The sequence below is a fragment of the Pleurodeles waltl genome, chromosome 11 (genome assembly GCF_031143425.1).
Source record: "Pleurodeles waltl isolate 20211129_DDA chromosome 11, aPleWal1.hap1.20221129, whole genome shotgun sequence".
Taxonomy (NCBI): Eukaryota; Metazoa; Chordata; class Amphibia; order Caudata; family Salamandridae; genus Pleurodeles; species Pleurodeles waltl.
The window spans coordinates 243263479-243278962 of record NC_090450.1 but is presented as its reverse complement, the minus strand read 5'-3'; the positions used below and the strand labels follow the sequence as shown (position 1 = coordinate 243278962).

Below are 15484 nucleotides of genomic sequence, written 5' to 3'. Positions count from 1 at the left end.
TTCTCATGACATCTAGATTTCTCGGAGAAATCGTGCTGGAACAGATCTTACCCCTTTCTCTCAGTCACAAATGTCTAACACATACAAAGGCAAACAGATGCAGGACTAGATTCAATAGGTTTTATTGTATCAACTGCATTCTATGTAAAAAGGCATGTATTGAGAATATAAGGATGATAAAACATAATAAATGCAAGACAATGACAAGGAAAGGGAAACCTAGGAAAAGTTCCACCATACTCTCACAACAATGGTTCTAGGATCTTTACCTGCACCTCTAATATTCTATTTGAGAGCATGGCAGTGTAAGCCCTATTCTGCCCATCAGGCCCCTGGAAGGAACCCGTCCCCCATATCTGTGTTTGTATTTAAAGAGGTCTACTGGTCTACTGAGAGTCCTCCCAACTGGAGACAGAGAAGGCGGCAGGTCTCAGCAGAAACTGCAAGGGTGACATGTCGCTTGAAAGGATTCTGCTGGTTGAAGATAAACTGATACTCTTCCTTTTTTTTTTTTATCTTTGCAAGATTTTCATAGAGTTTTGCCTCTACGACTTACCCACTTTAATAACTGCTTGATCCTCTACATTGGCCTACCTAAAAAGGATCTTTCAAAACTCAACAAGGCACCTCAACTGTAATTGTATTCAAACTGGTGCCATATTTCGCCCACCCCAAATCTTTGAAGAAGCTCCACTTTAAAGAAATGTCACAGTTCATATTGTCGTGGTCTGGAAGGGGTTGCACATCTAGAGTGCTTTCCAGTATCATTCAGCGTGACCAGTCTTCCTAAAATTTGATGTCAGACTATCATAACTAGTTGGCCCGAGCAATAGAGGCAGTATTATAGCCTGCTGTTTATTTGCTTTACCAATTGTTAAAGGGCCCTAGTGGCTCACGGTTGAAATGAGCAAGAGGTCCTTTAACAGCCGGTATAGCTTAAGGCTGATGGACTATAAGTGTATTAGAACATTACATCCACTGATGGTAGAATATTTCAAATTAAAAAAGGAGAAACAGAAAGACGAATATTGGAATGTTGGAGCAACTGGCTTATACCAGCCTTTATAAGCCCTGAAGCACTTTATTGCCTTCAGAGGAGCTCCCAACTTTGCAATGTTCTAATGGTGGGTAATGCTTACATGTACTGAGATGTTTGCTATGGAATGAAGAAATGCACACCATAGGATCCAAATAGACCCTAAATATCTGAGTGCTTTGAAGATCCACCCTTTCTCCTTGGCCTATAAATAAGACCATTCCTTTATAGATCTCTCTTCAGTCCAGTTGTATGCACCTCGTTTCTGGAGGAATACATTAGGCCTAATCATCCATCCAGCTAGTCTGCGGGTTTGTTAAGACTGATCTTGTCCTAAACAAAGGCTTTATCATCCAAGCTACTTTTGAACTATTATATCCTGATGCACACCAACCTCTTATGTACACCTCAAGAACAACTCCTGTCCTCACAGTATGCTCCTTGTACTATCCATACACCTGCTTCCAGCTGTATGTACAAGTTCTACAAATGAATTTAATGAAAATAAGTTGGACAAATCACACAGTCCTGTGGCATCTCTACTGCTCTTTTATAATGAGTATCAGAGCACTTAAAATCAATATTGTTTGCTTTGTAGTGATATTACCAGACAGAAAGAAGGAAGCCCAGATTTCAAAACATGTTTGAGGAGCATGAATGCTTCTATGGCCTGTCCACCGATTTTCCCCCTCAAACTATTATTGTTTAACTCTAACACCATTCAAGACTTTTAAAGAAGATTGTACCACAAAGAAATGGTTTGGTTGAAAACATGAAATTAATTAGTAAAAGTGTGCCTATTGACACTGGATTTCTTATTTTAAAAAATCCTGATTGCAAACTTCATCATTGAACTGTGGCTACCTATAAAACCTAATCGTGAAGTGCCTTCTCTAAAACAGCATACCCTTCTACTACTTCATAGTGTTCTAGGTTACTGTGAGAGTACAAAAGATGGGATGCTGACACATGAACACTTTTTACTGCAAGCCTCTTTAATATGGCTACGGCCTGCATGGGTTTCTTGATAATAAAAGGAAATATTTCTAAGGCTGGTATTTCAGAGATGATAGTAGGAGGTATGTCTATAAGAACCAATGTGTTTAAGTAGCTTTTCTTTCTGTGGAGATAAAATTAAGGGTGCATGTTTAAAAAAAAAAAAAAAAAAAAAAAATCTTACTTTTTTACCTGTCAATTGCAACACCATATACCCGGAGAAAGTTTAAACTGGTTTGGCCCTACAATCTTGAGGTTTGTCTTGTCTTCCCGGAAACAATGTAGTATGCAGAGTTGTCATTTGTGTGCAGCAGGATGAAACACATGCGATCAGAAGATCAAATGCTGTTGATCTGTAGTATTTATTTGCTTGCTAAGCTGGAGCAATACATGTTTTAATCAGATGGTTTACTTTCTAATTCAACTACAGATTTTATTTAGCAAAACACAGTGGTAGGCAACTGACGCTCCAGCACCACATGGGTTCTGCGGACTTGAATGCCACATTTTATGGACCGGTGAAAAAGGTAACTCTTTACTGCATTCTAAAGTGCTAATATTGTTTTCATTGCTTTCATTAAACGTTAGAAGATTTTGTACGTCCATCACATGGAATACTGCGAGAGAGAGTCCCATCATTTTCATATGCCTACATACGTGTGTGTGTGTGTGTATATGTTCAATGGCATGTGTAGCTGCAGATAAACATTCTGTGCATATTCTGCCATCTAGTGTTGGGCTCGGAGTGTTACAAGTTCTTTTTCTTCAAAGAAGCTTTTTTGACTCACAAGATTGAGTGACTCATCCTCTCTGTGATATTGCACGTGGGCATTGAGTACTTTTTTAGATTGTTTTCTTTCCGCCATCGGGTACGGAAGTGTTTTCTCTCGATCCGGTGAATTTCTATTCGGAAATTCAAAACTTATTCTAATCTTTCTGTAATATAATTGGTATTGTTTTTGATCGTGTTTCCAACTATACTCGATCCGATTTAGACAGTTGGCTTTAGGTTTTTTTTCTCACCCTTACAAGGGCAACACCCTTTAAGGGCCTGCTCCCAGGTGAATCTGATGGAACAAACTCCGTTTTGATTCTGTCCTCTGTGTCAACACGAAATTTTCGTACCCCAATCAGCACTCAGTGTGCAATCTTTGTTTTCTCCAAACTATCAAGAGGACAATTGAGATGCCTGTAGATATTTTCGATCTAAGAAGACTCTTCAGGATCGTAGAGCTCGCCGTCTCGGGATGGCATCTAAACCAACGGAAGACACACCGGACATCTTTGAAGAACATGCCCAAGAGGAGGTTCAGCACGGGGAAGTCTTTTCCATTCAAGACTGACTCCGAAGAACATCGATGACAACAGCCCCTACGTGCCTACAACTGCCCCATCACACCACACCTAAGTTACTAAAAAGACTCCAGCACTGGTTGTTGATCATCCACTGCCGTCAGGCCATGGTATGATTAAAAAACAAAGTCTGGATGACCAACCTTAGGGTTCGGCACCAAGATTTAAGACCAAGGTGCACAACTTCGGAGCCAAAAAGGATTACACCACCTTTGGAGCTGACACTTTCGGTTCGACCAAAACAAAAGATTTGGGAGTCGAAAGCTAGGGGTAGTGAATAAACTACTTTTACCCAGGAGTCCATAATCCTCAGCCTATTCTAGAGGTGATGGACCCCAAACAAGGAAAATACTTATTCAGAAGGACACAGGATGAATAATTGCCTCCCCTCCAATGTCCTTTAAAAGGAAAGTGACTTTTAGAAACAATTCAAAAGATGCTCCTCCATCAAAGAAGGTCTTCAAGCAAAAGCCACAGGGAGAGGCTTCAGCGTAGAAACAGCCCTCTCCACCACACGCTCCTGTTCCTCCTTTCCACACCACCTCCACCGCCATCACCAACATATGAGGCACAATTATCACCACATACATCCTCAATCTCACCACATGGGGATAATTTTATTGATGATCAACTGGACACAGATCCATGGGACACTTATGACTGATCCCATATTACAGAAGGATCCTCAGTTATATCCTGCCAGACCCTCACCACCAGAGGACACTACAGCATATAATCAAGTAGTGGCTAGAGCTGCAGCATACCATAATGTGCAAATGTGCACTGACCACATAGAGCAGGTTTTTCCATTAGCATCAACACACAAGCAATATGAATGTCTTCTGATGCTCGCAGGCATGCTTAGACATGCTTCTGATATCTTTCAAGAGCCTGTTAAAGCTGGGATTATCACTCCTAGATTAGTCAAGAAATATAAACCAGCACCCTTAGACCTTGTGTTTGAGAGCTCAATGTCCTCCTGATTCAATTGTAGTTGGTGCGCCAGAAAAAGGGCCAACAGCCAGTCCACGGGAGATGCCCCTCCTCCTGATAAGGAAAGCAAAAAAATAGATGTGGCTGGGAAAAGGGTGGCCTCACAAGCTGCTAAGCTCTGGAGTATAGCCAATTCACAAGCTCTATTGGCTAGGTATGACATAGCACACTGGGATGAAATGGAAGAGCTATTACGATACCTCCCTCCAGAACACCAAAAGAGAGGACAACAAATAGTCAATGAAGGGCAAACAATATCTTACAATGTTATTAGATCTGCTATGAATGCAGCTGATACAGCAGCTAGATCAGTTAAAACCAGTGTGCCTATTAGAAGCATTCCTCGTTGAGATGCTCAAGTTTTAAACCTGAAATACAACAGGCAGTTTTAAACATGCCGTTTGATAAGCAGCATTTATTTGGCCCTGAATTGGACACAGTTATGGACAAACTCAAAGATGATTCAGAGACAACTAAGGCCATGAGGGCTTTGTATACCACACTCACCGGGGGAATTTTCATAGGTCACAATTTAGAGGGGGTTTCAACCCTTCAGCCACGCAAACACCATCCACCCATCAAAAACAACCCTCACAGTTCTACACTAGAGGATTATTTAGAGGCTCCTATAGAGAATCTAACAGGAGAGGTAGAGGGAAACTTTCCGCATCCAGAGGTTCCTCACAGTCTAACAAACAGTGACTTTCTCACCACCCCCACAGAGCACACATCTCTTGTGGGAGGAAGACTGGTAAATTACTATCCACAATGGTACAACATCACTACAGATCAGTGGGTTCTGTCAATTATCCAATATGGTTACTGTCTAGAACTCACTTCTACTCCATCAAAAATTTCACCTTGTTCACACAAATTAAATCAAGAGCATATCATTCTATTAAAACAAGAAGTGCAATCACTTCTACTCAAAAGAGCAATAGAAGTTGTACCTTTTGCTCAACAAGAGAAAGGAGTTTCTCTTCCAGGGGATCCTCATCAATAGTCATAAACATTGAATATTCCCGCACAAGGGCGGGAATATTCATTGTTTATGACTTTGATGAGGATACCCCTGGAAGAGAACTAGGATTTACAGGTAAGTAACTTATCCATACTCTCTATATTCCCTATACTTCCTTATATAAAAAACCCAGTGTACAACTGTTCGTGGCATGTAGTGCTGCAGATTCACATGCGCCTTCCCTCCTCCTCGGGAGCCTGTAATCGTTGCAGTAATTATTTGTACCTATGTATATACATTTGCATGCACATCTTATTTATTTTTTATATATCTATATATGTACATACACAATGCTTCACTCCTTACTTTTCCCTCCTGCGGGAAAAAAATCTAACAAAGGAGTCGATGCCCATGCGCACTATCACTGAGAGGAGGAGTCACTCGATCCTGTGACTCGGAAAAAGACTTCTTCAAAGAAAAACAACTTGTAACACTCCGAGCCCAACACTAGATAGCAAGATATGCACAGCATGTTAATCTGCAGCACTACATGCCATGAACAGATGTACACTGGGTAAGTGACATTTTCCACATACATTGCATGAACTTATTCTTTACTTACTATATATGTGTACATGTACAATTCTTCACTCCTTCACCCTCCTGCGGGAAAACAATCTAACAAAGGACTCAATGCCCATGCGCAGTATCACCAAGAGGAGGAGTCACTCGATCTCATGACTCAAAGGCTTCTTTGAAGAAACACAACTTGTAACACTCCGAGCCCAATACTAAATGGCGAAATATGCACAGCATTGAATCTGCAGCACTACATGCCACGAACAGATTTACACTGGGTAAGTGACATTTTCCATATATATCAGAGAATATCTTTGCAGAATAACTAGCTAGCCAGCTAGGACTGGACTTCTGCTGGACCTTGGCTGGCAAGCAGTGTTGAGGAATATTTCCTTCTGCTTTGTGTTCTCTGGTACCTTAGAAACTGTCTCTAGTATTTTGGGAACTTTTGGAAGTGACCAGGAGGAAGGTGTCCAGCATCCTGCAAAGTTTGATCAACTACCTGAAGACTGGGACAATATGCGGAGACCACTCGAGGCTGGTGTAGTTTTGGCAGGCCCGACTTCCTTTTCTGACAAGCGCTTAGCATTTCTCTGCAAGAAATCAGTCTTAAGTGAATTGCAAGCAGAAGGTACCCAGTGCCTGGAAATTTGAGGTTATGTTTTTAGAGCATGCTATCACCTGTGAGGGTAACCTTGGGCCGAAGGCGATGTATGGGTCCCAAGAAGTATCTTAAATTGAATAGAGAGAAAGAGAGAGAACAAGCCAAGATAATATGGTGTCCCTCTGACATGAGGGCTTTAAAAGCATTGACTTTAAAATGTTCCTGCCTTGAGCTTTTGGTGCCAAAATCCAAGGCTTCATTTGGATTCTGAACGAGACATATCCAGCTAGTCTTGTCTTGAATATACAGCATATCAGCAGTAATAAGCTGCCAAGTGATCAAAACAGTTAAGCATTTTGCAAATCACCATTGTATCTCAAAGAGACCCAGTCTTGTCATACATTGTATTTCATATGGCAGCTGGAAAAGTTTAATATAGCAAACTAAAAATGTGAAGGAAAACAAATTATCAGACAGTAAAGCACCTTACAAATCAGACATATTTAAACAGTACTATACAATTTAAGATTTATTTTTTGTTGAGGATAATGTTGTTGGAACAGGGTTTACGCTTTTTTTTTTTTTTTTTTTTTTTTAAATAGTCCTTCAGTTCACGAGTGCCATCACTTATTTCAGGAATGAGTTTTGGTAAGCTTTAGCCCTGGTCTTTTAACCATACTTTATTGGTCATAGCCAAGCTTGCACAGTATCATCATTTATTCTAAAGGATATGTTACATTTTCAGTTAATAAATAGTCTGCTGTTTTTCACCCAAAGGTTTTTCTTTGACAGTTGGAGAGAACATCTATGATCATGATATGATGTAGGAAGAAGTCATGACGAAGGCGAGTCAAAAACATGTTAGAGGTCACAATAATTCACCAATTAGGGATTGATTCTTTAGTAGCGATCGTTAGTATTTGAGTATTGTCAAATAGACATACATGTGCTGCAAGAAATGATAAGGGAAAAGGATTTGGGGTCTTTTGAATCATGTTTTTTTAATTGAATGTAAACAAATTTTGATTTTCTTTGCAAGTGACCCAGCATATGATATCGCAGTCCAGTGATTACTGGTTCTTGTAATGTTACATATGAGCATAATGATTTGGGGAAACAGCCATTACAACGTGTATGTTTCCCCGATTAGCCTTTAACCATGCGTGTGTTACAGCACATGCGTCATTATCACGAACAGCCTTTACCATGCATACCATTACAACAAATTATCTTGTAATAGTATGCATGGCAAGGGGCTTTGCGTTGTAATGATGGTAAAGGCTATTGACGTTAGAGGAAACGGAGAGATCCTTCTGTTTCCTCAAAACGACCTGCTCTGCACCGCGCCTCGGAGGAGCTGACTTCGACTTCATGAGTGAGGTAAGGGGGATTGGGCATGGGGGTGGGGGTACTGTTTTAGGGCGTGGGCTGGGATGATTTTTGGACTTGGTGGGAAGGTGATTTTAGGGCGGAGGGTGGGAGGTACTGGTTTAGGGTGTGGGTCATGAGACAGGTATTTTTTTTTTTAGAAGGGCTCGGAGTCATGGTGGTTTGCGCTGGAGTCTGGTTTTAGGGCTTAGGGCAGAGGTTGGGTAGTTTTTAGTTGGGAGGGGGGAGCGCTGGGGTTTGGTTTTAGGGCTTTCGGCAGGGGGTAGATAGTTTGTAGAAGGGCAGAGACCTAAGGGGGTAGGGGGCGCCTCGGGTACCTCTTTTAGGAGTCAGGGCAGGGGTCACGGGCAACCAATTACCATACATATTCCTTTAACATATATGCTTTTACACCATAATTTGTTGCAAAGGCATGCGTAGTAAAGGTTATGCGTGGTAATGACATTCTTTGTCACGCACACATGTTAACGGCATGCATTGCAACAGAATGATTTGTTCCGACATACTACCAATGAATTGCAGGTTATTTTACATGTTTTATTGTGCTATTGCTTACCAGACAAACTTGTATGTATCCTGTTTTTAATGAAAACATCAGTCTGGCACATATTTGTTGCGAATAGATGGAACCTATGCAACTAATAGTGATAATTAATTGCATACATGAAACTCTTTGACAAGGCCAAGACCCAAGATGGCTGAAATGTAACATCTGACCTCCTGGACTCTCATGCAGTGCCTTTATTTACTGCTATGTTTTTGTTATTTTGTATTTAGGGGGTAGGGAAGCAATTCACCCAACACTGTTACAGTTAGGTAATTACAATATTATTATGTACCTAAATAGTGTTTAAAACAAATTAATGAGAAATGTGTTCTTACAGTTGATGCTTATGAAATGATCTTAAAGATCTTAAAAGTACTTCAACCAGGAAGTTTTAACATGTAACCAACTTGAATTTTCTTTTTTTTTCTGAACAGGAGGATGGATCAGAGGTTGGCGTAGGTGGTGCCCAAGTTACAGGCTCCAATACACGGAAGCACATACTACAAGTCTCGACTTTCCAGATGACTATTTTAATGTTATTTAACAATAGAGAAAAATACACATTTGAGGTACGATTTCAGGGGCTCTTAACACTATTTTCATTTAAAGATGGAGGGTAACACCTTTAATGCACGGATTAGAAACTTTGCACACATTTTTGTCAGACAACAGTTATCTTGAACAGTTACTTTGAAAACTTCAAAAACATACAGTGGGAGAATTGTTTTCTGTTGCTATACAGCCTTCTGTTTTTGTTATTTTTTTCCCCACAAAATCTTACCTTTAATGGATACAGTTAATGTGACACAGTTGTACATTAAACATTTGTTCTAACTAATTGTTATAGGTAAGTAACACAGTAAATATGTTTCATATTATTTAAATGTACATGGGCTGCAAGTACTAAGTTTTTGTTAGGACAGGTGTTCCAGTGCCTTGTAAGAAGCCCCAATCATTTTCCAGAAAGTTTACTTTACACAGCAAGGTGTGCGATATTTCCCTATTGCTGTACCTAGCCATAGTGAAAGATAGAAGAAACAGTATGTTTGGACAAAAGAAAATGAGTGTGAGGATCATACCAATGATGATCTACAACACTTTAATAAAAGCAGCATCTACGTCTAAGTCCCATTTACTCCCTGCTCTGACTTTTAGGATCGCAAACATTCTAGGGATGGGCACAGGAGTATTTTTCTCAAATCAGTCAAAAACAAGTCATGAAGATACTCGGGTCAATCCCAGGTTTTAAGTATGTTTTGCTTCAGATATACATGTTCTGCCTACTCCTGCCATCTAGTGTTGGGCACTGACGCTTGCAAGTAGTTTTTCTGTGAAGGAGTTTCAAGTAACAAGGTACCTCTTGTGTCCTCCCTCAGTCCGCAGTCCACCAAGTCAAAGGCTTCACCTTAGATTATATTTTTCCAGCCTTCAGGTTCAGGCATTCATGTGCCAGTCCCTACACCAATGACATCTTCTCCAAGACCTTCCGCGCCAGCTGTCTAGCATTCATCCTCACTGACAGAAGACCTTTGAGGAGGACTCTTAGGACCCAACTTATGGTGGAATCAACACAGATTTCTCAAGTAAACTTGGGTTGTATTTCACTCAAAACTAAATTAATGAAACAGACAAATGGCAAATTGCATAGGCAGCATTTATACATGAGTCACAGGTGCATGAGCAAGTTTGCAGCATGTCCAATTAGAGGAACTTTCACCAGGTCTTTTATACACAAAAAAACACAAAAAGGCATTAAGGATACATATGCATTCACAATACCGAAATGAATATTTCTCCAACATTATGAACAAATACATGTTGTGTTGCTGACCACAAGAGGCAAGATTTACCCAAGGATTAAGCATACAATCAATCACAGTGGAATAACCTTGTGATACAGGCATGATACAAGATGGCGACAGCTAAGGTGTCTACATATTCTGGTGTATGGGGTTATCAAATGTGTCAATTTAAGAGTTTTACAATACCTGCCCAATGAAATGCAGGCCCTTGGCCTTAGCTATATGTGGTCGTAGACATGTCAGGCTGTGCTGGGTGAGTGAAGCAATACCCGTCACATGAGGTGGTTTTGAGCAGGCGTTGCGTTACAAGCCATTTAGCCGGGTACATTAGTAGGTCTGAGGTCATGTGATCTCTGCACACGTTTTGCAGGCCTTGTCATCATTGAATATCACAGGACAGAAGAACACAAGATGGATTCCATTCAACACTAAAAACTACTTCCACATTGTGAAATACTGTTGGTGATGGATATTATATGAGAAGACACCCCATTCAATAGCATGCGTGGCTGTAGATACAGATGCTCTGCATGCTGCTACCATCTAGTGTTGAGTCCAGAGTGGTGCAGGTTGTTTTTTATTTGAAGAAGTGTTTCAAGTCACGAGATAGCGACTTCTCCTCTCGGTGATATTGTACATGGGCATCAACTCCTTCGTTAGATTGTTTTGTCTTCGCTGTCAGGTTCGGATGTGTGTGCCTCAGCTCTTTCGACTCTTTGGTTCGATTTATTTCCAGTATTTTCTCTTTCATTCCAACAGCATTGTTAAAGTTCGTGCTTCTTCCATCTTAGCGCTGTTGCTGATCTGTCGTTTTTGGCACCAACCACCTGACCGCCCTTCGGGCCTACCTGGCTCAGACACCAATAGGAATGATTCCCTGATGGAACGTACTTCATTCAGATTCTGTCCTCAGTGTTACGCCGAGTTCCCGCACACCAACCAACACCTCGTGTGTAACCTGTCTCTCTCCGGACCATTGTGATCCCAGCTGTGATGTCTGCAAGTCTTTTCGCTACAAAAAAGTCCCTTCAGGATCGCCGCTCTTCTCAGCAGTAAATAGCCTGAAGATTCCAGACGACACCCCAGACATCTTCGGAGATGAGCATGCTCAGGCGGAACCTGAGTGGGAGGAGGAAGCTACAGGACTGCTCCAAGTCAGACACTGAATTCGACATCCAAAGTCATGAGGTAAGCTGTATCCAGCGCATGAGTGCTGTGGCCCCTGCTGTCCCACATAAATCTTCAAAAAATATTTTCCAGCCCATTCTTGAACTCCAGATCTGAGAGGGCACAGGCCTGATCATCTCCATTCCCTCCTCTACTGTGCTCCCCAAAAAGAAACTTCTCTCGTAGGGGATTTCCATGTATAGTCATAAGCACTGAATAGTTCTGCGGGGACCCCGGAGCAAGGATGTGAAGTATATTCTTAAGTGCAAATACCAGCCCTTTGAAAAAAGGTCTGTCAAAAAAACACTTAAGAATAACACTGTGCAGCCTATGTGAACAGCTACACAGGCCAAATTGTTAAAAAGAAAAACAGTTGTAATGTAAATTCACGTTTAAACATCTATTTATTCTAGAAATGTAATAACAAATACAATCTCATATCTATTTACACCTCTCATGAGAATAAAACAATGCAGGGCAGTGTAGCCCATAGGCTGCCATTATACAGAATGTAAATAGAGCTGTGCCTTTAAGAAAGTAAAGTCTTCCTGTTTCCCATCATGCACAGCAAAAGGCAGTTGCCTCCGTTCTTTTTGAAGGCTTGTAACCTGACATGAAGGAACAAAACATTTGTTGGAGTACCAACATCGATAATATTTATGGCAACCTGTTCTATGTCAACTCCACCGGGGAGGAGGGAGGGTTGCTTATAACTATCATGGAAATACCCCTACGAGAGAACTGGAGTTACAGGTAAGAAACCATTCCTTCTCTCGTAGGGGATTTCCATGTATAGTCATAAGCACTGAATAGAGTAGCAAGCCCATCCCCATAACCGCGGTGGAGTAGACAGAAGAATACTGACAAAAAACATGAGTCATGCAATAAATTCTTAAACAAGGCCTGTCCAACCTGCGCATCTGCCCTAGCGTCTGTATCAAGGCAGTAATGCTGAGTAAAGGTATGGACCGACTTCCAAGTGGCAGTCTTGCATATTTCTGCCAAAGGGACATTTCTCATCAAGGCTGCAGGCTGCCTTCCCTCTAGTAGAGTGGGCTTTTGGCCTACCACCAAGGGATTTGTTCGCTAACTGATAACAACATTATACATGAAACAATCCACCTGGATAAAGATTGCTTAGACGTGCCCAACCCTGTTCTAACTGGGCCATAGTTAACAAAGAGCTGTTGTGATTTACGTAAGCATTTTGTCCTGTCCAAGTAAAATTTCAAAACCCTCTTTACATCCAGAGAGTGCAGAGTTCTCTCAGCAGGAGTAGTTGGATTTTGAAAGAAAGTTGGTAATGAAATGGTTTGGTTCACATGAAAGTCAGAGACGACTTTTGGTAAAAATTTTGGATGAGTCCTCATTACCACTTTCGCAGAATGAAAAACCGTGTAGGGCTCTTGAGCTCTTGAGCGCAAAGGGCCAGGAATATACTTCACATCAGTGCTCCGGGGTCCCCGCAGGCGCGCAGAACTATTCAGTGCTTATGACTATCATGGAAATACCCCTACAAGAGAACTGGAGTTACAGGTAAGAAACCATTCCTTTCCTTTCAAGAGGCTTTGGACGTTCCTGTCACTCCTAAGAAAGGGAAAAAAAACAAAATAAAAGACAAGACTACTAGCCTTCCACGCAGGCCTTCTACCCCGCCTCCTCAACCCCCATCTACTCCCACTCCCTCTTCCCCTCCCCACCAAATGACACTACCTCTTACCAACAGGTAGTTACTAGAGAAGCAGTGTTTCAAAACGTGGAGCTGCACCAAGATCCTATTGAGCAGGACTTCCCGTTTTGACACCCTTGACATCACTCACTGAGAAACACGTTTACCTCCCCGTGCTTCCTTGCATGCTTCGGCATGCAGAAGACCTCTTCAAGGAGCCTGTCTACTCCCGGTAATCGCACCACAGGTGGACAAAGAGTACAAATCAGCCCCCTCTGGGAATGACAGCCTTTGAACAGACTAATAGGCCACTGGGGACTCCCTTCCCCCAGAGAAGGACAGTAAAAGAATTGATGCCGCTGGGAAAGAGGGTAGCGGCTGAAGCCTCAAACCACTGGTGCGCGGCCAACTCAAGCCCTTTTGGCCTGGTATGTCAAGGCTCATTGAGGAGCTTCTTCAGTTCCCTTCCTGAGCAGCATTGTAAAAGGGACCAACAGATTGTTTTGGAGGGTCAGACAATTTCCAACAGTTCCATAAGGTGTGCCCTTGATGCCGCTGAGACTCATGACAAATACCAGTGTCATTTTAAGAAGGCATGCTTGGCTGCATTGCTCAGAGTTTAAAGCTGAGGGTCTGGCAGGCAGTCCTCAACATGCCCTTTGACACACGGCACCTGTTTTGGTAGGTACACACCACGTTGGAAAAACTCAGAAAAGACACCAACACTTCCAAATCCATGTTTGCCCTTCAGAACACTACACAAAGGGGTTGCTTCACCGGCCTGGGTTCACGGGAGGGTGTCATATAAGGCATCCACATCAGTCATCTCCCTCACCCCAGGCAGCCTGAGTCCATCTACATCAGAGGCTTTTACAGAGATTCTTACAGGGAGTGTACCAACAAAGGAAGAGGAAAAAGCACAGTCGCGTGTGGGCCCTTCTCCACTGCCAAGCAGCGACTACCTCCACCTTCCCCACGATTATCCAACACCTGTCTGGGAAGACTCCAACAGTTCTACTCCACCTGGGACACCGTACCAACATGCCAATGGGTCCTTCACATGAGTCCCCTGCAGCATTGTGTCTCGTCAGTGGCCTCAGTCACAGGGTCACCTGGAATATCCAGTGTTGTTAGACTGCAAGACTCATTGTTCTCTGCAGTGGTGGAAAACCACCAACCTTTTGAAGGGGCAGCCTTTTCTAGACCCCATGCCTCAAGTCACATTGACCGCAGATGCGTCACAGACAGGTTGAGGTGGTAACCTTGAAGACCTAACAGTGCAGGGCTGCCTCTAGGATGCCAAACACCAGTCCGTACACATCATCTTCCTGGAGCTTCAGACGATATACCTAGCACTGAAAGCCCTTCATCACCTGGCTCACAAGCTTGTCTTAGCCTGCACGAACAACCTGACAGCCATGTATTATTTACATAAACATGGGGGGCATGGTGTTCTCAACTCTCACTACTCTGACAGACCATTTAGAAGTGTGCCCTATCACCACCACGTTCACCTGTTTGCTAAGTACTTCCCCGTAACAGTCGACGAAAGCAGGATGCAGCTACAAGTCCACAAGTGGGACTTCCATCCCCCCAAGTCCTTCACTCATACTTCCAAAGGTGGGGGACTACACACACCTTTTCACCACAGCAGAATACACAAAAAATGCCTATACTTCGCCTCCAGGTATCCACACCCTCTATCCAAAAGAAACACTTTTTGGATGAGTTGATGGGGGGTATTTGCTTACGTATCTCTATATCTCTAATCTCTAATCTCTATGGTTAGGAGGATCAGGCAAACATCTCTTACCATGATCCTTGTGGCTCCCACTTGGGCTCGACAGCCATGGTTCACCAGATCTCTCATTAGTCCCACACAAGAAGCTCCCCAACAGGCCGGACCTTCTCACTCAAAACCAAGGGCAAATCAGACATCAAGACCTCAAGTCACTCAACCTTGTGATATGGCTCCTGAGGTCATAGAGTTTGGATATCTAGGCTTACCCGCAGAGTGCATGGACATTCTCCAGGAAGCCCGTAGAGCTACTAATAGAGCCTGCTATGCTGCAAAATGGAAACGTTTTGATTGCTACTACATACCCAAACACATTGACCCCATAAAAGCCACAGTACAACATATTCTCAATTTTCTCCACTTGCAGAAAGCAGATCTAGCCTACACTTCCATTAGGTAACATTTCACAGTTTATAGCAGCATATCTACAGAACAGACATCCTTGTCTGGATCCCAGTTATTAAGGCTTTCATGGGAAGTGTCAGAGTCACTAGATCCTCGGGGTCTGCGCACGTTCCCAACATGTCCACCACAAGACAGCTCCAATACTCTGATTAGAATGTCACAGAGTCTAAGAGAGTCCAAGTGGG

The 15484-nt window shown here is 42.4% G+C and overlaps 1 protein-coding gene across 1 annotated transcript in view; it reads left to right on the top strand.

Annotated features, from left to right (window-relative positions):
• The window catches only part of CUL3 (cullin 3), a 335007-nt gene that overhangs the window by 223945 nt on the left and 95578 nt on the right, over positions 1 to 15484 (top strand). The window contains exons 12-13 of the mRNA XM_069213488.1: positions 2463 to 2559; positions 8893 to 9027. Of these exons, the coding sequence (XP_069069589.1) occupies positions 2463 to 2559; positions 8893 to 9027 (232 nt within the window). The remainder of the gene's footprint in view (positions 1 to 2462; positions 2560 to 8892; positions 9028 to 15484) is intronic.